The following is a 26,159-nucleotide window of genomic DNA, read 5'->3' as shown; positions in this document are numbered from 1 at the left end:
CAACTCTTTACATCCAAGTCAACTACCTTTTGCTAAAATTGTGGACAAATAAAAAATAAATGTTAAATTCAGGAGATCGCTCTCATTATATTACTAAGGGTTATAAACCCAGCCAGCTAAAGAAGGGTCCTATCACACTATTATGCAATTATAACCCTCAATCCATTTTAATGGTTATGTAACTTTCACGATTAATGTTTTTTTTTTAAGTAATATGACCAATCCATGTTGCATTATATGAAAGTGATTTTACATAAAGTTGATATATGTTTGTGCATTGTTTTTATGAGTTTTTGTTCGTAAGGCAGCAGTTGTTTTTTGCTGGAATTTACATTTGGTTGCATGGGCCCTGATTTTTTGTTTGGTTTTGTTTGCTTTGATTTCTAATCCGTTCATTTGTAGTGCTTCGTTTTTATGTTAATGCTTTTGCCATCTTGGTGACGCAGGTCATCTTTGCAAGTGACACTCTGCCCTGGTGTCTTGAGTTCTCAGCTGGTGGAACAAAATAAACTAAGCATTCGCAGTACACTAGTCCCTCGGTTAATAGTGACATTGGTTAATGGTTTGTTGGTTAATGTTTCGCCTCCCGTAGAACCCCCATGGTTTTGACAAACGTTAAAACATTTATTTACAGCACGTTTATGTTATGGACATGGTGGCGCCAATTTCGGCCAATCCGAATGCTCGTAAGTGGCGCTGAGACACTCAGCGACGCCCATTTATGAGCATTTAGACCGCGACTCTCTTTGTTCACATTATGTTTTCAGTTTTGGCAGTGGAAACAGCTTACTTGCAGACTCGGTGATTTTTACTTGTAACATGTATTTCCTATATTCGATTATCAGTTTTGGCAGTGGAAACAGCTTTTACTTGCAGACTCGGTAATTTTTACTTGTAACATGTATTTCCTATATTCGATTAACAGTTATTTTGGTTCACAGTAGTTTTTGTGGATCTGATTTAAAATGTTAACCGAGGGACTACTGTATATAAACGGTGGCCTAACTAATCTAAGAAAACTTGACACGTGATGTTTGTGTCCAGGGATCGTCTGGAAATGATGGCCCACCCGGGCCTCTCGGAGAGCGGGTGAGTCACCTTTCGTTGTGTTTATTTGTGCTTGCGCTACTTGATGGTGGTTGTGTGATCATGTTCGTGGTGATAATTTGAGCAATGGTAGTTCCGTTAAGATTCATGAAATAAACAATACAAGTGAGGGGGGGGAGGTTAGAAAGTAAACAGAAAAAAATTACGTGAGACATGCTGAGAAAGAGGAGAGGTATACATAGAGATGGCAATGTGAACGAAATGATTGAATACTCAAAACTCAGAAAAATGGATGAGGAGAATACAAAGAACAGAAATCGGAGAACTCGAATATTGTTAAAGATGTCACAAATTATGATTGATAACTCACAAAAGACAGCCGCTGCAGAGAAATGTGGACCAGAGTACATGACAGGGTAGAACATTCACATGTACACAGGTCTCTGTTACGAAAAAAAATCATATTTCAACCAAGGAATAAAAGCATGTTCCATGTGAAGATTTGGGTTCCACATGTCACACTGAAGAAGTCAGCTCTGGCAAAAAACTTCTGGACCAGCTGGTATAACTGAACATCATCAAAGATCCGGGACCATTTGTTGCAACAAAAGCAGCAGAACTATTTATATAAATGTCACGTAAATAAGGACCTGAATTGCCTAATGTCCCATTCTTATTTCAAAAACGTGATGAAACTTCAATAAATAAAAGTAAATTACAGATCAATCACTCTATCGCCATTCATCAGGACCTCAATAACCTCCCTCGTCATAGCTTGAAGTCATGCCAAGCCCTGTTGGACCCACGCGCTTAACCTTTAACAATGCGAGTTTAACCCCAATGAAGCTTGGAGAGCTGAATGAAGTTAAAAAATAATTCACAAACAAACATCTTGTGAAAACCCAACGCAGAAGATCCCTGGGTTTGACTTCCATGAAGCTCATGGTTCACCATAAGCCACATCCACTGCACAAACCATGGCAACAGATGCGGATACCTGATGCACAAATGGGACTGTGGTCATCCAGAACAACAACGTATAATGACGCAATGCCCGATCTACAAATATGAAGGAGACATCACAGCGATACACTCCGCTGGCTTTTGACCGCCTGAATGTGAAATTGTAGTTTTTGCTCTGCATATACATCAGCAGCCATATGACAGAAGTGGAAGAAGACCACCCACGTGCAAATTGTTCACGAAGATCGTTGGGAGTAAAACAACGTAATTTTTTAAGATCAATCTTCTGAGAAAGCTGGGTTCATCAAAGGTTTATATCCCTTCGACCACATACAATGCTTTTAATCAAATAGCAGAAATGAATAAGGAATGTAGACATTTGTCTTAGTGTAATACGATGCATTCATTAAAGTGCTCACAAACCATTTAGAGGCAAATCTACGTAAATTATCATAACCATGTACAGAGATTGAACAGTTCGACTGAGATTGCATTATGCATACATAAACAACAGCCATTCACACAACAAGGTCGCTAAACAATTGGATAAATCTGTCAGCAGGGATGCAACACAGAAGGCTACGTGTTCACATCAGAGTGTGTGTATACGTGTATACTTCCCGCTGTGACATAGGGATCAGATGAATGGACATTGACACAATGCGTCATAATCTGACAATTGCGCAAAGAAGTGTGTGTGGGTCGATGCTTGCTTTGAGTTACACTGATGGGCAAGGAGCACGTGATTAGACAATGTTCACAAGGTCGAGACATTATTTTGACTGTTAAGAAGAGGACGTGCTCTGGGCAGTGCACATCTCCATAAGGGATGATGGCCAGTGGCAGCCAAAGGAGTGAAAACACAAGAGAAAGACCACTGCGGAGATGGAGCGCGTGAAATTCACTCATACGTAAATGCTAGATAGATGTTTGCATCACACGCCCAGGAGTCTGTTGATCATGGTCAATGTGGCAGCGTAAGGATTGTTAAGGCTTGAGACAAATAAAAAAGGAAATTTTTCCACTCAGGAAATCGGAGCAAAAAAGGTATCGTTGCTGCTAGGTTGGGCATTGGTACTGATGTTGGTGAATGGGGAGAGTGACGATGCTTATGATGGTGTTATTTCAGGGTCCTGATGGAGCTCAAGGTCCTCTGGGGCCCCCTGGACCTAAAGGCCCCCCTGTGAGTTCATACACAGTGCCGGTAGATCTTGGTAGTGCATGGGACATGAGATCACGACTTTCAGATGCCATCACTCTTTGTGTGTCGTCACATGTGGACATATTTTACATTTTATACTCAATTGAAAAACAAAAAACGGTAGTATGTCTTCAAAGTTTATCCCGAGCACAAGCTGCTCAATAATATGACACACAATATTGTTTATTTGTTTGATACGGCGTCACTCGTGCAAATTGCATCTCAAAATGCTGCAGAATTTGTGAAGCGAATTTTTTTGCGTGGAGGTTTTTTGAAACCTCAGGCAAGCCGTAAGGCAGCCAGAATTAGTGCCAATAATTGCCCAAGCTCCGTCGTCCTATATTGCGATGATTGGCCAACTCCATCCATGAGTGTTTATACACGTGGAAGGAAACCGGTATACCCATAGAAAACCTAGGCATGCACACATATACAATAATATCAAGGGATCCTTGTCATCTCCTGTGAAACAGATGGCTCGTGTTGTTAAGGTTAATACAGCTGCAGTAATAACCAGGATGGCTTGCCCAAATTGAACCGTGAACCTCTGCAACAAGCGGCGACCACACTTCTGCTCGGTCATTTATACTGCCCTAAATGTGATCGCGATGTGTGTATATATATATGAAAGTGATTATAACGATGATGATTAAATACTTGATAACGTTTAATATTCTTAGGGTCCAGCTGGAAAAGATGGATTGCCCGGACACCCAGGCCAGCGTGGAGAAACGGTAGGACGGGATTTTGTGAATTGTCACATATAGAGCTTCACAGTCAACAATCTATGTAATATTTAAACAGTTCTGTACTGTAGCGTTTAGGAAACCAAAGTTTTGGAGAAAAAAAACCTTGTCATATTTACCCAGAAAAACCTCACTGAGTCTCAAAGATATTTTTCAGGAGGGTCCTGATAAATCGACACTCATACACTGCACTATGCTAACTGTTCTCATCTGAATGCTAACCCTTTTGTCTTCTGGGTGTCTAAAACCCCCTGTCATCCTGGAGGTTGAGGCTCTGTAAGTACCCAGTTCCATTCTGTTGTCAGTACTTTTTTTATGTTACTCTCTACATTCACCTGGGATTAAACATCTTCTTCCTTTGACCTATGTTCATAACTATTCATGGAACTACAGTGTGGAAGGTTCGGCGTGCGATCATCGTGTTTTATCCACTGCTTGATTTTCAAAGCTCTTCATATTTCATGCAATTTAATTTGCTCCATTTTCTTGAGTCCTTGTAGTGACCCGCACACTGACCTTCACACGTGCAGAGCTTTTCATGCTGGCATGACATTACTTTTGCCAGGTGACCATTACTTTAACCAAAGTCACCACGGTGCCACCAAACATCATCTCTTGTTACCTGGTGTCGACTTTGTCAACAACAGCCTCCAGTGATGTTACATTGAGAAATCAGGGAACAGGGAAAACCGGACTAAGACAAATTTTGACCTGCACTCCTCAACTCTGCGAGGTGCAGTAGAGACCACCGTCTGGACTCTAGTGGCTACAGTCTCTGTCAGACGAATTCTGCTCTGCGGAGGAGGATTACTACTTGATGTCAGCGTTTTGCTCCATGGATGGACCATGAATGTTGTAAACTCATTCACCGCTTACGGATGCTTGACCGGTGATAGAGTTTGCAGGTCCAAGTGACAAACCGATGAATAAGCTTGAGTTGAGCATGAGAGAAAGTGACATTGGAACTACCACTAGAAAGTGAGCACGTGTTGGACTCTCCAACCAGATATTCATCCAATAAAATTGTGGTGCAAAGAATTGTCAACTTGTTCAGCAAATCTTTGGTTATTTAGAATGGCAGTGCAGTTGGAAGGTCTTACGGGTGGGAATAACATTCTCTCATCCTTTGATACCACTACTGCGATACGTCACAGTTTCAAGACCCATCAGCAAATGACGTCATGAAAATCATGACAAATGACATGACAAATGCTATGTTAAAATCCTGTGCACTTGATTTGCTTCCAAAAATACGCTGAGTTATGTGTGAAACGTCTGCCATACCGAGTGGACATTTCCAATGCATCACTTCATCATGGCCAACTGCCACTGAGTCAATGTCAACCCTTTTGATATGAAGAACTACAGACCAGCTTCCATCCTCGCCTTCATGTCAAAGATTGCTCAGATACTGGTCTGTCACCAGCTTGGAGCAACATGGCCTTTATTCGAAGCCTGCAGTCAGCCTTCAGAAGATACCATTCAACAGAGAGTGCCATTCTCAAAGTCGCCTCAGGCATGCTTCTCACATCTGACCATGGTGATGTCGGCCACTCGCTCTACTTGATCTGTCGGCTGCTCTCGATACTGTCGATCGCAACATCCTTGTCGATTTTCTTCATCAAGCTTTCTGCATCTGTGGATCCGCGCTGTTGTCGGTCAAGCCGTTCATACAGCGAGTCAACAGTACGGTGTGGTTTGCCGCAAGGACATGTGTTGGGCCGGTTGCTCTTTCTCCTCTACACTGCCGACATCATCAGCATCGCTCATTGTCATGGTCTCGGTTGTGTGTTGCTACGGTGACAACACACAGCTCATCCTTCACGCTGGAGCTGCATCATACGTCGCGCGGCTTCCACGCTTGTGTATCAATATCATTGACCGGTGGCTATCAACCAGCTGTCTGAAGAAAAAGGCAGACAAGACCCAGTTTATCAGACTATGACACAGACAGCAGCTGGCTAAGGTTAACTGTCAGACCATCACCGTAAGCAGCGTAGATATTTAGCTGGCAATAGATGTCACGTGCCTAGGAGTTGTCCTCACCAGGGAACTGATGTTTGTAGTAAACATCAGGCAGTTGGCTTACGAATTAATTCACCATCTCCGGCTGCTGCGCCTCAATACATTGCGTATTCACTGCTAAAGCGACCAAGAGACTTGTTGATCATTAGCCGCGTGGACGACTGTAATGTCGTCTTTCGTCACGTGGTTGCTCTTCGCCTTTGTCACCTTCACTTGGTTCTGCACGCCGCCACAGGGAAGCACAAATATGATCACATGTTAGCGACTATTCGTGAACGAGCTGCATTTGTTGCTCGTTCAGCAGAGGATCGCTCACAAGCTCTGCATGTTGATCCACAAGTGTTTACACCAATCGGCATCATCTGATCTGGCCGATATGCGTGAGCAAGGTCGCGGCTTTCCGCCTATGCCAGTCGCCATCGACTCTGGCTGGCGGCGCACGGTGACCTGGCCATCCCACGCACCGAGACTTTGAGATACATACAGCCCCCACAGTTCCGCAGTGCCTGGCCCCATCTACTCACCTACCCGCTCACCCGCTCGCTCACCCGCTCACTCGCACATGTTCCTGGTATCTGGCGCATTTCCGTGGAACTCATCGCTGGTGACTGTGCGTGATCTGTCTCTCTCAATCAGTTCTGCAGTAATTGGCTCGAGAAAGAGATGTTCAGTAAAACCTACAAGATAATACCATAGCGCTGAAAGATTGGTGTGAATTCCCCAATGCACTTGTTTATTTCATCGATTGGAATGTTGGGCCCAACTGAATTTGTTTATTTTATCGATTGGAATGTTGGTCCCGACTGAATTTAGAACGTGGAGCGTTTTGCTTGGTTGTAGGAGGAAACCAGAATACCCGGAGGGAACTCGCTGCACACACGTTTAGGCAATAGGCAAAGGTGTGATCCTGCAATGGCTTTGCGCGTGCCACTGCTGGTGGAAGGATCTCCGCGAGAGGGAGTTCTCAAGAGAGCCATGTAGAGGGCACTTTCTCTCGTTTTCCACTCAGAGCTAAGCTAGTGTTCCCATGCCACTGTGTTCCCATTAATAAGTGGCAAAAAGGAACTGTGTGTATTAAATGCACATGTATGGAAACGTTTATGGAAACATTTTAATTGGTGGCATTTACATCGCCGCTGTGAGATATCGGCATGGAGCGGTGGCACAGTGGATGGCGCACACTGTGCTTAAAGTATGGGGGCCCGATTTTGATTCCCAGCCACGCTTCCTGAACAAACACTGACCGAGCATGCGAATTATGGTCAAACAACTCCCATGACCGAAGCAGCCTGGGGAGGACCTCATCCAGGACTGGATTGACAAATGACTTTAAATTAAATTTCGATTTAAAGCTTTCATGACTGCAGGGATTCATCTTCTTGGTTCTTTCGGTAAAGTCACGTAGAAGGGAAGTAATAAAATAATAAAAATAAAACATAATAAAATAATTCTCACAACGTTTCGGCCACAACGCAAGCAGCCGTCCTCAGGTGAAACCAAGTCTGTCGAGGCGACAGCTGTTACCGAAAGAACCAAGAAGACTTTAAATTAGTTTATTTTTTATTTTTGTAAGATATTACTTTATCAATATGATCAATGGAATGTAAGTTTTTTTTAAATAAAATGTATCCAGAGTATAATTGCTGATGACCCTACATTTTAGTTGTAATGCAAATCCTTTTCTGGTATTTTGAAAGTAACGTGATGTGATTTTCTCGTACCGTTCTCATGTATTCCTTACGAATAACTGATCGAATCTTGGGAGTAATAGCACGAAACTGTGATTTGTACTGTTGTACTAACGCCTGCTTTTGGGAATGATGACTGTAACACGTGATTTGTAACGCACTTCTTCCCAACACTACGTAAACCAACATAAGAGCTTCACGCGTTACTTGTGCCATAGGATGACACGTGTTTATAATCCGTGGTCCAAATGTTAATGTAGAGGCGCCGTTATGCCACCTACTCGTCCTGCCGCCCACATTCACTGACACAGAGACGCACACTCGACACAGACACTCCCACATACACTCAGACACACAAAGATAAAGACCTCCCCGTATAGACATAACACACTGTTGGGGAAAGTGCTGTTAGAGAGCACTTATAAAGGCCGGCGCAGCACACGATGGGGTGGGTGGCCAACACCACGCCCGGCCGCCTTTGTCTCCCTAGTGGTGATGTTTACACATCGCACCTGGTACTCATTTGAGGCCAAGTCGACCTAGGGGAGGCCCAATACCGGTTCAGATAATCGTCACACTCTCACCCTCACTCAGACCTACACACACTCCCATGGTGATATTGGAATAGGAACCGTTATGAAAAGTGCATGCCGTCGCATACATGAGCACTGTTTACAATTAGAGCAGTCCACATCGATAACAGCTTACACAGTGACACCTGAAATATGCACCCCCCCTCCCCATTCATGCCCGTATCCGAGTCAATCCTCTGTGTTTGTTTGCTCAGGGATTTCAAGGCAAGACAGGACCCCCGGGCCCCGCGGGAGTCATCGGGCCCCAGGTGCGCAGCGTGACTAAGTTTTTTTTTATTGTACTCTGTTTTATTGTTTGTTCGTGAAATATTCCGCCTGGAACATCGCCTTTTAAGGTGGGGGATGTGTCATTCCAGGTGTGCACGCGGCAAACGCGTAATAATGACTGCACGTGTAGTACAACACATGGTTAAACCTACAACTTACACAGTCCGTGTTTATGCAGTGAACATCACGCCCAGTCAAAGTAGATAAATAAACACACGTGTGGCTGAGTGGTGCCGGTTCGTGTACAACGCGCGAGTGTTGTGCGAGTGAGTTTTAAGATTTAAATCAGTTGAGACTGCTGGTGTATTTCAGCGTTCCACTTTTGGCAGAAACTCTGAAATTATGTTTAGACATGGAATACAATGAATAAGCAGATGATACACCTGTACATATTTGTCCCTCCACTTTAAAAATATATAATAAAAGTTGTACACATCCCATCAGCCACCCCTCCTCCTTCGAAGGGGCATTGCTTAAAAGCAAAACATCTGTAGACCAGTTTCGATATTCATTGTCTGATCAGTAGTCAGGCTCGCTTGAACCAATGCTGGTGACCTGCCAGTGGTTTTCGGCAAGAACCACCTCCATTAACAATGGTTTCTTATTTGACGCAGAGCTAATGAATACACAGCACGAACTAATAATTAACGTTGTTGTGGAGAATAGTCAGATTATTTACTTTCTATATTCTGCACAACGATTCTAAATGATGATTTTGCTTGAGATATGTGGTCGATTCCCACCCCCAGGGTTTGATTCTCATGATTGCTGGCTTTACCGCCCCGTGCGTGTGTGTGTGATCGTGTGTGATCATGTGTGGCGTGATTGTCTGTGCGTGATCGTGCATGGTCGTGATCGTGCGTGATCGCGTGTGCAGGGCTCCACTGGTGAAACGGGTCCCAATGGAGAAAGAGGCCACCCAGGGCCACCAGGGCCCCCGGGGGAGCAGGGCCTGCCAGGCTCGGCTGGAAAAGAGGGCGCGAAGGTGAGTGTGTGTGTACCATCTGATGACCCCGGCACTCACTGAGTCACTACTGTCACTCGCTCACTGACGGTCAGTCACCTCCTTGTCACTCATATCGCTACTACTACTATGGCCACTGTTCCCATCAACTTCAATCGTTGATTACTCCACCCAAGGTTGAGAACTCGGCCTACCAGACACTCACTGATTAGTCTCATTCCACACCGTGTTCAACAACCGCCACACTGCAGGTCACAACAACACAGCAACTCATCCACTCACCCCCCCACCAACTCACCACACTGCAGGTCAAAACACTTCGCTAGCCACCTCTTTGTGACATTGCTTTCTCAAGATGATTCTACTCCGCGACGAGGCCGGGGATTGTGTGCAGGGTCACGTGTGCTCCACGCTGCTGCTGCTCCAACACACTGGCGGGTGTTCTTTTAGCCACTACCCTCCCCACCCCCCTCTTAAACTCCCTTCACAGGCAACTCCACCTGGTTGCCTGCCTACACCCCCCGCCCCCCTCTCTTCTCTGCTTTCTGGTCTCTCATGAACAACTTCCTCTTTAACCTGCATTGCTCCCTCTCTCGCCTTCCCTTCAGTGAGTGAGTGGGAGAGTGAGTGGCTTCCTTTGTGGGTGGGTGTGACCTATATCTTTGCTTTATTGACCTGGTACAAGCTTGTGATACCATCAACAGGCCAGGATTGTATGTTATTTGTACTTTTGTGGTCCTTGACTCTATGCTCACAATTATTAAGGACTATTTTGATGGTGGGCAAGCCCTGGTAAAGCTGCGTGGTCGGGAGTCAAAGACATTCTCTGTTCACCTTGGGGTGTGACAGGGATGTTCTCTGGCTCAAACGTTATTTAACATTTTTCAACCACATAGTTCAAGACGATTTCCATGGCTGTACCAAAGGAACTTCCATCCGGTACAGATGCAATAGGAGGGTGATCAATGCCCAGGTGCTGTCAAGGGATGGCTGCCTATTGATTAATTATGTTGTATATGCTGTTGGGCTGCTGATTGCTAATCACTCCTGAGAAGGAGTTGGGGGGTTCTGCTGCTGAACCTGGAGTATGCCACTAAAGAGGTGGTGCAGTACCATCAGCCTCACCAAAACTAAGCACCTACCTGGGTATTTTGTGTGATTCAAAACCCCCTCAACTCTCCATTAGTGATGACACAGTTTTGTAGAGAGTGGAGAAGTTTCTGTACCTGGGTAGTGTGCTTATGACCCACTCCGATTTGGCAGCAGAGGTCTCCCTCCGAATGAGTCAGGCGACATAATTTAATTAGCTGCTTAACACTGTGTGGAAGCTATCTGGTCCGCCGCTCCACGTGAAGTTTTGAGTCTTTCCGGACACAGTCATGCCCTCCTTTCTCTATTCTTGCGAAACGTGGATCCCCCAAAGGAACATCTACGTCAGTTTGAAACATTCAGACTGACCTGCCGATGATCCATCCTGGATTTAACCAGGCTGGATTGTGTGAGGAGCTCACAAATCCTTGAAAGATCTGGACACATGTCCATCAGTGAACTCCTCTGGCAGGCGAGGCTGCATTGGCTGGGTCACATAGCCCGCATGCCCAGCCACCACATGCCCAAGCAGCTTATGTTTGGCCACAGAGAGAGGGAGCTAAACGGGCATGACACAGGCTAGAGAAGAGATGGATTGGTGTGGTACAGAATATGGAACTGATTGAATTTGTCGATGACTGGTACCAGTGGTGTCAAAATCTCGCTATATGGAGAAGGCTCATGAAGGCTATAACTGGGCAGTTGGAGAGACACCCTTCCAGAACAGTGGTGGACAAAGGAGATATGCTCACAACAACGAAGTGCTGGGCTGCTAAAATGCAGCAATCTAGCAAAGTCGGGAGCACAAGTGGTGCATCTGTTTTCTCTGTCACCGAACTGTACCTGTAACTGTCTTGTGACCTCCTGCCAATGAGCCTTTGACACGTCATGTGGCCTCAAAGTGCACCTAGCCTGGCACCAGCGCTGTGTTTGCATCACTGCCACTTAGGGTTAAATGGCAGCTGTTGTTATGTGGGTAAGTTAATGAATGATTGAGTGGGTTGGTCGGTAAATGAGTGGGTAATTGGGTGGGTGAATGCGTATGTAAGTGGATGAGTGAGTGGGTAAGTGGGTGAGTGAGTGGATGAGTTGCCCTCCCATCTCCTCCTGCGCGTGTCTGTGCTCTGAGAGATTTGTCATGCTATTGGTGCATTTTAAATATACGTTGATGATGTTTCCGCGTGCAGGGAGACCCTGGGTTGGTCGGCATTGCTGGAAAGGCTGGGCCACCTGGCGTTCGAGGATTTGCTGGAGATCGGGGTATCCCTGGAGCTTCTGTGAGTTACTCATTCTCATTAATAATATAATACATCTTAATAATTATAATAATAAACTTCACGTATATATAGCCTTTCCTGCCACTGGTCAAGAATTAGTATATCAGGTAACAATACAATGCAAATTGGTCAGTATTCTCGAATGAGTACATCTATTTATTCTGTTATATGCTCATAAGAAAGCTACAGTGTTTCATATTGCAACCAAATAGATCTAAATTGTTATTTATAACCAAAATTTAACAGCAAAAAAGCACTAAACAGTGGACACCAAACGGATTCAATTAAAGCTGGGCAGCAGGGTGGCACAGTGGGAACACCCCGACCTCACAGCAAGAAGGTCCTGTGTTCAGTTCCCGACTTCCATGCCTTTGTGTATACAATTTGTATGTTCTCCACCTATTCTGTGCAGGTTCTCACCGGGTTCTCCGGTTTTCCTCCCATAGCAAAAAACCCATACACTTTAACTGGGAATGCAGCAGCAGCACCAATAAGTTTTGTGTCATGCTGCTCATTGTGCACTGTTAATCTTCCTTAACTGTCTTCATCCTGTTGCGATAAATGCTAAGATTTAGAAGATGTTTCCCTGAGTATTCATTGAACAGTTTTGTTGTCTTTATTTTTCAGGGCCCTGCAGGCCTGAAGGGAAATGAAGGCCCTCAGGGACCACCAGGACCTCTGGTAAGCCCTCTCTTATTCCTGCACCCCCCCACTATCGCACCTCGAGCTGGGCGCATTGATTCATGTTATCGGTGGGGGAGATGTAACGTCTCGACCTTTCTGATGCGTGGCTCCAACTTCCACGGTTCATTGGCCTGAAGCAGTGGCAGCTCATTGCAGCAAATCGAGCAGCTTTCCCCATTGAAACCGGTATCTTTGTAACTGCGAAGGTTTCACTTCAACGATGACTTCTTGTACTGCACAAATATTTAATTGTACAGTTGATCATCGATTATCCAGCGTGCTATGATCCAGCTTCCAAGATTATCTGGCGATCCCAGGCCGATCCGGCAAAACCGACAGAACCGCTCCAAAGGTTGTACCAGTCCAGCGATCGGCACCATGTGCGTGCCAAAAAAGTAGCTATGCTTGATTTCAGTGTCAAATATTATTTGCAGTACATTATATACTACATACGACAACTTAAACAATAAAAATACTGCACTTATATACACTTTTCATGACTAATAACTACAGGACTAAAAACAGAAAATATACAGTGCAATCCAGCGACAAGTGCATGTAATTCGGTGTTCGCATCAGGATGTGCACAAAATAACCTATTTTGAATAATGATGTAGTGATTATTATTTTGAATAATGATGTAGTGATTATTATTTTGAATAATGATGTAGTGATTATTATTTTGAATAATGATATAGTGATTATTATTTGAAAATTCGGCATCCCTTTCATCCGAAGCCGCCGGATAAGCGATAATCTACTCTATTGTTCAATTTCAACAGCTGTAGCCACACACAGGTCGTGATTTAGATTATTTAGTTTAACTCAGGTGAGAACTCCAGAGACCAAGATAGTCTCATGGTGCAAGGGTGACCTTGGCTGCAAGTGACCTGAGTTGGATTCCCATCCAAGGCTAACATTATTTGGCGAGTAAACAGGTCTTGACCCCTCCCCTTCACCAACTTGCACTGACCAGCATGGTGAAGTATGGTTAAACAAACCACATGATCATGATGGCAAGGGGAAGGACTTCAGCCAGCAATGCATTCATCAACAATTCTATGTCAACATCATTGTTGTTGTTATTTGATGCTAAGCTTTGGTTACTGGATAAAAAATTAGAGATCCACTTTCACCACTACCCCAAATCACAAGGCCACCAGCACCTGAATGTGCTTGACTCTGGATCCCAGCTGGTCATGTGCAATACAATTGGTTGGCATTCACGTTAAGCGTGAGCAAATGGGCAGTGCTGTGTTTGTGAAATGTATTTATGATGAACGTAAAGTGCTTACAGCATAAATTAAGTCCTATCTCCCAACAGACGGAAGCGCACGATGTTGCCTCTCTGGTGCCCTGTGAGAGTTTGTGTTTGTGTCTGTGCCATGGCATAAATGGCCCCCAGGATAAAACCATACGCATTCTACAACCAATAAAATACCACGGCCTAGTCCACTGCTAGGGCATGATCGTGCGATGTCACATTCTAGGGCTCCCCGGGCGAGCGTGGCCCGGCAGGCGTGGCCGGACAGATTGGCCTTCCAGGACGACCTGGCCCGCAGGGTCCTTCTGGGCCTGCTGGGGAAAAGGGAGCACCAGTAAGTCTTTATCGGATTGCCAGTGTCATCGCACGATGAGGCCGTGGGTGTGTGTGTGTTTCATGTGTGTGTTTGTTGTGCGTGTGGGCTATACATTTACACGTATATTATATTTAACAAGCACTGTTGTCTTCTCAGAAACCCCTCTGCTATGGAGTTCCATAAGTCCCCATCTGCAGCTCACTGCTTATCTGAATCTGTTCATGCTGATGAAACCCAACTTGACATGAGCATTCCTCTACAAACCCCCACCTCAGATAACCCTCACACCCTTCCTTGGTGTGGTCTCATCTTGGATTGATACAACGAATTTTTCCAGATAAATAAATCTCAATACTGAGGTTCGCCTCTGGCCTCAGATCAGCCTCAAGCAGGTTGAAGGCACCCACAAACACTGGGAAGGAGCTGCCTACACTCTGTGCATTGCTCTGACCACCACTAAGGTTGCCACCTTTCCCAGAGATCAATCTCGGAAATATTTGTCAGTTAGTCTAGGTCTATCAAAACGTATAACGGTCAACTCTGTACCACACCAGATTATCGGTATAAATCAATTGCTGTGAGCCGAAAACAGACGCCAATTAGCACACCGTCTGAGTTACTACCTGGACAGGTGGTAACCCTACAACCACCACAGGTAGCATCCACAGCTGTGGTCATGACGATGTTTTGATCTTGATCTGATATGCATTGTGTGTGCGTGCGTGTGTCCATATAGGGTGAGAAGGGCGTCATGGGGCCTGCTGGGAGAGATGGCATCCAAGGCCCTGTCGGGTTACCAGGCCCAGCGGGACCTGCTGGACCCCCGGGAGAGGATGGAGACAAGGTCCTGTTCCAATAGGAACATGTATATCATGCCAGAAAAACGCAATTACAAGAGTCAATAACCTTAACATTTATGGACAGAGATTAATGGGCCAGAGGTATCCAGCAGCATTTGATTAGACAACATAATAACTCCGGGCTGGATTCTTCTTCTCATTGGCAGGCGTGGTCCATTACATGCTGCTGTTTCCTGGCGTCATGTGCAGCAGAGTCTATATTTAAACCTGGGAATGGCATTTCCCATTATTTATTTAGCCTGGCGAATACTCACATGAAGTTAAATACTTAACAACAACAATGGTGCACAGTAGCACACAGTAGCATTTCTATTTACAATCATTACAATCTGCCAAGTGTCTCTCTTGCCACAAGAAACTCGATAAGACGTCACTTCCCATGCCTCTCTGAGTTTGTCTTCTTGTTTCTCTCCATCTAAAGTTCTTACTGCGTCTCTCTCTCTCTCTCTTGTTACCATAGAGAGCTTTGGAGATATTGATATTAAGATAATAACACTATGAAAAATATCTTAACGATGCTCAATGATGTGTTTTGTTGCTTTGTTTTTCTTTAGGGTGAGATTGGGGGACCGGGACAAAAAGGGAGCAAAGGAGACAAGGGGGAATCGGTACGTATCTGTTTGTTTTAAAAGGGGGAATCAGTGCATATCTGTTTGTTTTACAAAGGGGAATCGGTATGTTTCTGTCTGTTATACAAGGGGGAATCAGCACGTATCTGTTTGTTTTACAAAGGGGAATCGGTATGTATCTGTCTGTTTTACAAGGGGGAATCAGCACGTATCTGTTTGTTTTACAAGGGGGAATCGGTACATGTGTAGTGGGTCCAATCAGGCGCACACTAGAACTTGGAGGCAAAACGGTTTATTAACTACATTACATAACCCTTAACGGAATAACAACATAAGGTGGTAACCCACCATTCCTACACTTGGTTATATACACTTGGAGTAGATGGCTATTTACATTCTGGATGGGCAGGTCAAGAGTAGAGAAATATCTCACGCCCGCCAATGCATCTAGCGAGTCATCCATTCCCGGCAGAGGATAAGCGTCAGCCACAGAGATTTAATTTAATTTGCAGAAGTCGACGCAGAACCGTAGACTTCCGTCTTGCTCCTTAACAAGGACTATAGGGGGCGCCCCACGGACTGGTCGATGGAGAGATAATGTCGGCGGACAACATCTCGTTAACCGGCTGACGCACGTGGTCCTTTTCTGTGGGGCTTAACTTGTAGGGGTTCTGACGGAATCGGAGCAGCGCCACCCGTGTCAATGTGGTGGTTCAAAAGGGTGGTGCGACCGATATCGTATTTGCTTTTATTGAAAACGTCAGCAAATTCAACCAAGAGTGAGCGCAATTCTGACCTCTGGCCATCTGATAAATTAGGGTTCTCTCAGCAGAGCGCGTTGAGCCAACTCCCATCATCCTCTGACCCTTCATCCTTGGACCCCGCAGCCCCTACTTCCCCAACAAAATCACCCGCGAAATCCGCGACGGACGCGTGGGACAACACAGTGCCCGTCTGCACAACAGACACGTCCGGCCCCGCATTCAGGACCTGAATGAAGGGTACGCAGTCGTTGGACACCAGCGTTTGTGCTCCCACTAGCGTCAGAGCCCGAGCTACTTTATTAGATGGTACGCAATCTAGTCGGGGACGCCAAAAAGGCCATGCGACGGCCCGACAGCAACCCTTAGCACCCTTGATCTATTTACATTTTAATGGGCATTTTCCCCATGAAATCAGTGCCCAATAAACATGGTACAGTGAGCGAGGTTTAAACTAACACAATTCCTGTCAATTGGATGTCACCAATGCACACCATCACCATTATTTGGTCAATAATTCCGAGGGAGCCACCATTCGCGGCAAAGCACGGAGCTGTAACCAGACGAAGGTCTTGAACCGTGTGGGGTAGGATGTTAAAAATTAACTCTGAAATAATGGTAGCGGATGCTCCGGTGTCGATGAGCACCCGTACCTCCGATGACCCCGCTGCTGCGGCGAATACACGGTGAGCTAACTCCGACCACTGACCAGGGTGGTGTGGCCAGCCGTTTTCCCGTATAACCGAATTGTCCCGCCCCACAACCAACCAAGAAAGTGCCCCGCGTGAACGCGAACCAACAACCGAACGGGATGAATGAGGTGGATGTGAGGGCCAAGCATGAGGTGTGCCGCGACTCACCTTAGAACCAAGCGGGCTAGGGGACGTCCGCGGGATGACAGCGACGACCCAGAGGATCTCCATCCAGCAGTGCGGCATCCTGTCGAGATGTGTCCCGGCCGACCGCAATTGTAGCAGAGCACGGAACCGCTCCTCATGCGAGAAGAGATCTTCTGCCATCAGTCGGTTTCCCCCTGTCGCTCCAAGGCGCCCCTCCGCCAGCCGCCGTCGTTGACCGAAGCGCATGCTTGAGCGGGCTCCACTTCTTCAGTGGCAGGGCGACGTTAAGCTCCTTCGCCAAGGCCAGCATACGCTCCAACACCATTGAATCCAAGCTAGCTTGCTCCATCTTGGGAAAAGCCGCTTGTGCTAATGACAAAAGTGCGCTGCGGAAGGCGAGAGGCGTCTCGGCCTTCCCTCGCCTTCGCGCAGAGAACTTCTGCCAAACATTAGATGGAGGATCATAGATCGCTGCCATCTGTGCAAAGGCAAGCTTTCAGCGTGGCCCTCTCAGCAGGCGGCATGGCATAAAACGCTGCTAAGGCATCATCGTCCAGGACGGTGGGGAGCGCCCTCAGCACTTCCTCTTCCATCCAGCCCGCTAACTCACAGTTTGCAGTGAAGCGCCGCCAAAATGCCTCTCAAACCCCTCCAGCGGCTGTGAATTCCTTTACGAACAGGAGCTGATGCTTGGATAATGGGATGTCCATTGGCAATTTTGGCAGGAGGTCTGAAATGGCAGGAACCCTTCCCGCGCAACCGCCAAAATGGCGGCCGCGTGCGCGCTCCGCGTGGTGGAATTTTCCCGCGTACGAGAAACTGCGGCGACTGCCTCTACGTCCCGCAACCCAGGCGCTCCCCCCTCCATGACCAGCTTCTCCTGGTCGAGCTCAGTGACGAGCGAGGCCATCGCATCCAGCAGCTCAGCGAGGGGCCCGAGGAGCGATCGGCGCTGTCTCCCTGAAGGCGGCGAAGCGGCAGTGTGGTGGTCGTCCCGCTGCTCCATAGGTAGCGTTGCCTCACCCCCTCTCTCTGGGTCTGCCATTCCCGGGGTCGTCTGTGGGGAAGTCCCCTCATTGTCGTCTTCATCCGAAGCTATCTTGGTGAGTTGTAGCCTTACCCAAGGTAATGCTACTTCGTGAGGATTTTTTTTTACCACTTTTGGCACCAGTTGTAGTGGGTCCAATCAGGCACACACTAGAACTTTCATCTTAACATAACCCTTAACGGAATAACAACATAAGGTGATAACCCACCGTTCCTACACTTGGCTATATACACTTGGAGTAGATGGCTATTTACATTCTGGATGGGCAACTACAAACCGGACCAGGTCAGCCAATGCACTGTCTGGTCCACATGCGCGACGCCCAGAGACCTGAAGACCCGCCGACGACGAAGGTTTCTTCTAGCAGCATCGACCCCCCCCCCCCACCCCGGGATTTGGCTTTTATCCTTACGGCTTTGCCAGGCCCCGCCTTTGGTCACTCCTCTTTTCCCGAACCTTCGTGAGGGTTCAGGGGCCACCTCACGTGGTCCTCAATCCTGGCACCCCCCCCCCCGTCCACACCACCTCCAGTCACGTGTCCCTTCCTGTTTACCCAGCCTCCCCTGGTATGCCCATCCGGTGTCCGGGGAGAGGCTCTGCCCATACAGTGGCACCCACATGGTACTGTCTCCTGTCTCTACACAACGGTACTCATACCAACGACACTACACATGTCTGTTTGTTTTACGAACTTGAGATTCACCCCTTAACCCCCCCGCCCCTACCCAAAGTGGGAGTCAGAGTTATTCTGCTGGGAGACTTAAAGATTATGACCTCGGACACACACGAGCAGACACAAAGACACAGATTCAATTCTGCTGCCATCTGGAACGCTTTTCCTTTCGATATTAGGAAGCCACTGGAGCTGTGCACTTTTAAATCATCTAGATTGAAAACGAATTTCTTTAGAACTGATTTTAAAGTGTTCAGTTTGTCGTCCTTCCCCCGCACCTCCGATTAGCATGGTTGGCTATGTATGGTGCGAAAGAAGCTGAACATACATAGACAACATATGACCTCCAAGAACATTGGCTGCCTTTCATCACTCTAAGTGCCGGTGACATCTTCATGGAGCTTGTGCCAGGCAAGGTGCACTTTAAAGCCATGTTAAGTTTTGAAGGCTCGCTGGCAGGAGGTCATAAAACTGAGATGACTGGCCGATGCATTTGTTGTGCTTCCCACTGTGCCAGATTGCTACCCTTTAGCCGCCCAGCGCTCCACTCGTGAGTGTTGATCCTGCCCAGTAGCTTCCTTCACGAGTCTCCACAATAGAGGCCAATCTTGACACCGCTATTACCAGATACCACTGGTCAGACGACAGTTTTGTTTTTTGTGTCGCATCGCAAGGCACACCCCAGATTCAACTTCTCAGAACATGTGGCATGCACAACAGTGTGAATTTATCAGAGGCAATTCGTTTAATATCACTCTGGCAACGATCAGCCTTCCATTGTATCTTTACCAGATGGAAATTCCTCTGGTACGGTAATGGAAAGCAACTTGGACTATGCGATTTATAAAGATAGATGTTCGTGTTTGGGCCAGAGGACATTCCAGTCGCACCTCAAGGTGAACATAAAATATCTTTGACTTGCACACATACAACAATCAACTAAAGCACTGACATTTTGCACTTGCCTCCCTCTGCAGCCATCACCCTGGCTGGGAAAAGCCTGCTTGGCCTTGCTAAATCGTTTTTTATATACACGTTTTATTATAGCTGTGACATAATTGCAAATTAATACATTACATACGTTAATATTTGTTCAGTTTCTCCGCTCCTGCATGACATACACAAGCTGACACCCAGTAATGTTGATCTTTTCAACACTGCAACTTGTTTAGGGAAGCTGCTGCTGCGTTGACAGTGGTGCTCAAGCATAATTAACTAAAATAACTCAACAAACACTGCTGCCTGAAAAGGAAACTTGCATAGCAGGTGACGTTTCTGGCTATGGCCATTCTTCAGAGGAAATGAATGGGGCCATGGCCTAAAACGTCACCTATTGTCTTCGTTTGTATGAGCTGAATTTACTGTATTATAACAGTATGAGTGTGGTGATGAGGATTGATGTTATAATCAGCATTCATTATACATCCTCTTAAGAAAAAAACATATTGTTGACTGTGGCATAGCAGAGCAGGTTTTGGATGGGCTGTGGAAACATCGTTGGGAGAGAAGAGAGATGAGTCTGAGTGTAATGAAAAGCATACTTGAGGTGGGAGTGCTGTCTGTATCGCTGTGTGGATCAGAGAGAGCTGGATTCTAATGTAGCAACTCAAAGATAAATGGCGGGCAATTGAGCTCAGATACATGCTGTGAATTTATTTGCAAGACTTGGGAAGTCATGCAGATGTCTGGAAGAGAATGTAACAGGTCAGTTTTGTCGCTACGATTAGAGAAACACAGCTGCGCTTGGAGGGACACACGTCCTGGATTGGGTGACAGCTGATTGCTGAGACAAAAACCGGAGTGGTTCTCACGACCCCGGCTACCAAAGGGAAGAGAAGACCTAAGGGTGCATGGTGTTGTTACACTGTCAGAACAGTTCTAGGAGGTGACATGTTAGCCGTGCAGCAGCTGCGGATTCTGGCGGAGGGTAGAAGAGCGTTGGCGAGGTGTCGTGACATTAGTGACCTCAGCCAGGATGACAACTTGATCTGTTTTGTTGTGGCCTTCTGTTTGCAGGGCCCTCCTGGACCTGCAGGTCCTCAGGGAGTGGTGGGACAGCCTGGCCCAGCGGTAATATTATTTTGCACTTGTACATTTAACATGGCCTCGTTTGTACATATACACAGATGCACTTGTATAAGTACATCCGTGTCCAGCTGTGCGAACCTGTTAGAACACACACTCAAATTTCCACCCGCATTTTTTTCCGTACGCAGAGTCTACAGAGAGTGTGTTTGTCCGTGAATGCTAATATGAATAATACGTGGATGCTCATATCTTGGTGACCTGGATTTGGTCTCTAAGCAAATAATTTTATGCCAATTATTAGTTCACTTTACCTAGGCCTCTGCAGGGTCACTTCAGCCTAGTAATACTTGTCGCAGTGTGTCAGTGTCAGCAGTGAGGAAACTGGTGGCACGGTGCTGGGCATGCCATCCGTTACAATGCTGAAATGGCCCTAACAATCGCAAATTGAACATGCCACTAGGGTCCACCCAGGCTACCAGGGGGTGTGGCAACATCGCCCCTCGGCTTAGTTCCGTGAATGGGTTGCCTTGTGTTTGCCTTGGGACGTTATACCACGACTAGTTGTGTAAATGTACGTGCATTTGAGAGTGAGTTGGGTTGGTGTCTGTGGAAATGCAGGGAGCGGATGGAGAGGCTGGTCCAAGAGGACAGCAGGGCATGTTTGGCCAGAAGGGCGATGAGGGACATCGAGGCTTCAATGGGCTCCCAGGACCAACGGGCTTGCAGGTGGGTGCGCGTATGTGCGCTTGTGTGTGTGCGTGTTTGTTGGGAGAGAATAAAAATGAGTCTAAATAAAATAAAATGTTCCATAGGAGTCTCTGTCTATATCGTTGTGTTGATCAGAGAGCTGGACAGACTACGCAGCTCAAACATATATAGTTGGTATTTGAGCTCAGGTGTCTGGGATGGTTGCTAAACATTTCTTGGCAAGAAAGTTTAAGCAATGTGGGAGTCTGAAAGAGAACACGGCAGGTAAGTGTTGCAGACATGACGAGGTGGCTTCGCTGGGTAGGGTGTGTGCAGGATGGGGGGGCTGTCACTTATGGGGGAAAAGGGAATGTGTGAACATGGCCACTAGGGACCGCACCTAGCGAGACTCACGACAAGCTGCCAGCCAACTCCCAGCGGGTACTGGGGGGAGGTGCAAACACGTGGCTCACATACAGGTATCCCTCGATGTACCAACGTTTGGGTTACGAAATTTTGTATTTCCACAATTGACGAATTATGGACACTTTGATTAACGAAATCGAATTTCCGCAATAACAAAATTTTGCGCGGCACGCACCATGAGATCATAAAACAAAAAGCACCCGGGAAGCTGCGTCATCCACCTACGACAGCCTCACGGTGTCCCTGCTGTACAACAGTAACGCCTCCACATCACCTTTACCGTCATGCCAACGTGCAGATCTTTTAGTGAGTTTCGTGAAAAGGTTCATTATTTTTTATATTAATTATTATTCAATCGTTTTAATATTTATGTTCTTTGTTTTCATTTTTGTATTGTGAAAAGTGATAAAGGTGTATATTTTTACATTGAGAGTAGAGTTGGAATGACTGTTCGAATGACTGTTCGAAACATATCCACAAATTTTTTTAATTGAATGAATGGGAAAAAAACATTCCAATTTACATGTGTTTTTGAAGGATGCATCCCTTTCGTAAATCAAGGGATACCTATATACACGTGTCTCGTATGTGTTTTGTGTGTGTGTGTGTTTTGTATATGTTCACTTGTGTTTACATGTCGTGTGTTTGCATGTGTCTTGCGTCCATATCATGTGTGTGCCATCCATGTGTTGTGCGTCTTGCCTGCGTTTGCGTGTCTTGCGCACGTTCACCTGTGTGTGGGTCTTGCTTGCGTATCTTATGTGTGCCCGTACATGTTTTGCGTGTGTGTTTGATGTCTTGTCAGTGAAACACAAGGCACTCCATATACTTCTTTGTGGTTGTCACACAACGCTAAGCACGAAGTCACATTGTGTGACAACAGGCTGGGCTAACGAGTGTAACATGTGTACATACATGTGTTCTCTACATGCTTACGTGAAATGATGTGCGTGTGCACACATGTGTATTATTCTCAGGGTCTCCCAGGGCCGCCGGGTGAAAAGGGTGAATCTGGAGATGTTGGACCAATGGTAAGTTAACAAATTTGGCCATTTTAGTTCTTTTGTCATAGTTGTTTACATATTTGTCACATTGTTTGTTGTTTTTTACCACTTGTAGGGCACATATTTCATGGTGTGCTTTGATTCTGCAATGACCAGTTAAATAGCCGCCAAGTAAGTGAAGTGTAGCGTTGCTTTTGTTAAACATAAATCTTTGTCAAAAAAATGTAAAGTATTGGTGCCAATTGTGATTATTATTATAATGCCTGTTGGGCATCTTCAGGAGTTGAATTAGAGATGCCCAAAGTAGTGCATGGCGATAGCTTGAGGACAAAAAATGCCCAAAGCGCAGTCTAACCCGGGATATCGTACTTTGGTTATCTCTTGACGCTTGGGAAATGATTTAATCATCACAAATCGATGGTTTATTTTGCACGCTTGTTTTTTTTGTAACATTCTCCGATGTTAAGTTAGATTTCTTTGAGATGTTTCGATGGAGTGTTTGCCATTATTTCTGTTCTAATTTGTTTCGTCTCACTTTGTCTCGATGCTTTCATTAGGGCCCACCTGGTCCTCCGGGACCAAGGGGACCTCAAGGGCCAAGTGGCGCTGATGTGAGTTGATCGTCTTATCATTAATATTATTCCTTACCTTGCTTGAGTGACATTGTTATACATGCCAAGATAAATTGACCTAAATCCTGCTGTGTTGACCTTTGTCATGATCCAACATTTATGTATGATCCATGTATCAAAATAGCAAACAGCACGCATTCATTATAAAAAACACAAATTCATGTTGGAGAACATTGCACAAGCCACACATGAGCATGGTTTTTCTTCCCCTGTTAAGTCATTGCCTTTCAGAATCAGTATTGAACTCGCGGCACCACCAGATCACATCAGCAGCAGCACTTGCTGAACACCGTGCACTGAAGGAGTGGCTCAACTGATTTGTGTGCAGACTCGGCAGCAATGGATCCACACACACTTCCAGTCAGGCCGCCCGCTTCCCATACACAATTCAACCCTCAATGCAATATGGTGTCTTCCTAATTCAGTCGAAGATGTGAAAGGGAAAAAAAAATGCTGCTCACAGACATGTATTTCATCTGCTGTGCTATGATGAATGTGGTGGTCCAGTATGAAATGACAATAAACCAATTTATTGTGGGGCTTTCCATTCTTGAAGGGATGCAGTCAACTTCACTTGTATCTGTGTGTTGCTTCCCTAGGGCCCCCCTGGACCGCTTGGTGGCCTGGGAACTCATGGAGCCACAGGAGAGAAGGTAAGCGGTCGTAATGATAGAATGTGCACAAAGACAAAGATCATCCATATAGCCTTACCAGACTGTGGGGCAAGAGCTGGTAGTGAGCACAGATAAAGGGCAATACGGCACACGAGGGGATGGTGTGGCTAGCACCATGCCCAGCTGCTTTTGTCTTCCCAGTGGTAATGTTTACACACTGCACTAGGTTCCCATGTTAAGGATGAGTTGACCTAGGGGAGGCCCAACATCATTTCACATATTCATCACCGATGTTGATCACGAGTGGGAATCGAATTCGTATTGCAGGGTTTGTAGCGCAGCACTGTTACCACTGCAACACGGCTTCCCACTTACGCTCACATGCATACACACACGCAAATGCACAGGTTCACGTGAACACGCACAGCCCTTTTGTCAATCCATTGCTGGATGAGGGCCTCCATATGCCTGTGTGGAGCGTGAGGACTATTTGTCCCCATTTAGACATGCTGGTGAGTGTATATCTAGTGTACACTACTATGTGTATACAGAACAGACAAATGCAATTATATGAACTGCATACACACCGCATAGCTAAGACAATATCTAATTAAACATGCTGAAACAATTCCACCTCTTCTAGATTTTCTGCTACATTCTTCCTATCTTTTTTTAAGCTCTCCAGTAACACTTTCTGAGAATCTAGAAGAGATGGGATAATTCCATCATTATCCGTACGAATTCATCACCACAACGGTCCCTGCTCTATGAGACATCTCCTTTACCAGTGGCAAAATATAGTAATAGGTTTTTACCCTTTCAACTGGTACAAAAACTGACACCTTTATACAAGGCATCATGTTTGCAATAACCACAACACAAGCAGTCAAAATGCAAACTAAAAGAAACAACTCTGATAATGATAATGATATGCACTGTCTTTGAAGTTGATTGGTCCACACCCGAGACAGATTTTCTTAGAGCCTAGTCTCCATTGGTGTTGGACCAGATGATGCCAAAAGGCGTACAACTCTTTTTTTCTCTGCCTCGTTCTTCACGTTCCTGTTCCTGTGTCTGCGTTTTTCAGGGAGAAGCAGGGGAAGCTGGTAATCCTGGAACCCCGGGAGAGCCTGGCGGAACGGTACGTGTGCCCGTCAGGTCTTTTCCGTTTCAAGAAAATAATACTGGACTGTGATAAGCAATGTTACAGTAAAGGTGTGGCGGTCCTGCAGTTGCTTGCTCACGCCACCGCTGGCGGAAGGATATTCTGTCGAATCTACCGCGTTGAGAAGACGTGTTCGAAGGGGTGGATGTATACCCACACTTCATCCCGCCACGCGCCAGCTGCCGTTCGACCGACTGCGTTGTAAACCATTTACACTATCGAGTGGACAGAGGCGGGGTAGGATTTGAGAAACTTGCATTGCCGTTTCAACTGCTGCCGCTGGGAGACTGTGCAGCACTAGTTAGGTTGAGTGGCATTATTTTCATTCTCATCGTGGTAGAAACGGCCAGTCCCTCCTCACCATGTGTTGTTTCCCGTGCAGCCGTTGAGAAGCCATTTCTGTGATTCCAGGGCGGCAAAGGCGAACGAGGGGAAAAGGGCGAAGCCGGGTCACCGGGCGTCGCTGGGCCTCCTGGCCTGAAGGGGCCTCCGGGAGATGACGGGCCCAAGGGCAACCTGGTGAGGACCTCTCCAGCACGCGTCCTCGCCTCACAGCCTCTCACCTCATCTACCGTCCAGACCCTGAAATGCACAAGTATAGAGCGAGCGGCCGTTGAGGAAATGCTGACAAACTTGCGCTAAAGATAGATTGTTGGTGATCGTAACCATAACAATGGTTATGGCACTTACAACAACAGAATCACGCGCTTCCTCATCAAGAATATTAGT

At 46.2% G+C, this 26,159-nt stretch overlaps 1 protein-coding gene across 7 annotated transcripts in view; it reads left to right on the top strand.

Annotated features, from left to right (window-relative positions):
* Positions 1–26,159, top strand: part of LOC144719622 (uncharacterized) — a 152,480-nt gene that overhangs the window by 101,206 nt on the left and 25,115 nt on the right. For all 7 annotated transcript variants that reach the window (XM_078595719.1, XM_078595721.1, XM_078595723.1 and 4 more), the window contains 17 exons: positions 1,045–1,089; positions 3,140–3,193; positions 3,892–3,945; positions 8,458–8,511; positions 9,408–9,515; positions 11,771–11,860; positions 12,488–12,541; positions 14,035–14,142; positions 14,861–14,968; positions 15,539–15,592; positions 20,891–20,944; positions 21,521–21,628; positions 22,993–23,046; positions 23,577–23,630; positions 24,251–24,304; positions 25,353–25,406; positions 25,842–25,949. In XM_078595719.1, the coding sequence (XP_078451845.1) occupies positions 1,045–1,089; positions 3,140–3,193; positions 3,892–3,945; positions 8,458–8,511; positions 9,408–9,515; positions 11,771–11,860; positions 12,488–12,541; positions 14,035–14,142; positions 14,861–14,968; positions 15,539–15,592; positions 20,891–20,944; positions 21,521–21,628; positions 22,993–23,046; positions 23,577–23,630; positions 24,251–24,304; positions 25,353–25,406; positions 25,842–25,949 (1,215 nt within the window). The remainder of the gene's footprint in view (positions 1–1,044; positions 1,090–3,139; positions 3,194–3,891; positions 3,946–8,457; positions 8,512–9,407; positions 9,516–11,770; positions 11,861–12,487; positions 12,542–14,034; positions 14,143–14,860; positions 14,969–15,538; positions 15,593–20,890; positions 20,945–21,520; positions 21,629–22,992; positions 23,047–23,576; positions 23,631–24,250; positions 24,305–25,352; positions 25,407–25,841; positions 25,950–26,159) is intronic.

The sequence above is a fragment of the Lampetra planeri genome, chromosome 6 (genome assembly GCF_965212315.1).
Source record: "Lampetra planeri chromosome 6, kcLamPlan1.2.h2, whole genome shotgun sequence".
Classification (NCBI taxonomy): domain Eukaryota; kingdom Metazoa; phylum Chordata; class Hyperoartia; order Petromyzontiformes; family Petromyzontidae; genus Lampetra; species Lampetra planeri.
Note: the sequence above shows the minus strand (reverse complement) of the source record. Positions and strands in the feature narration are given on the sequence as shown.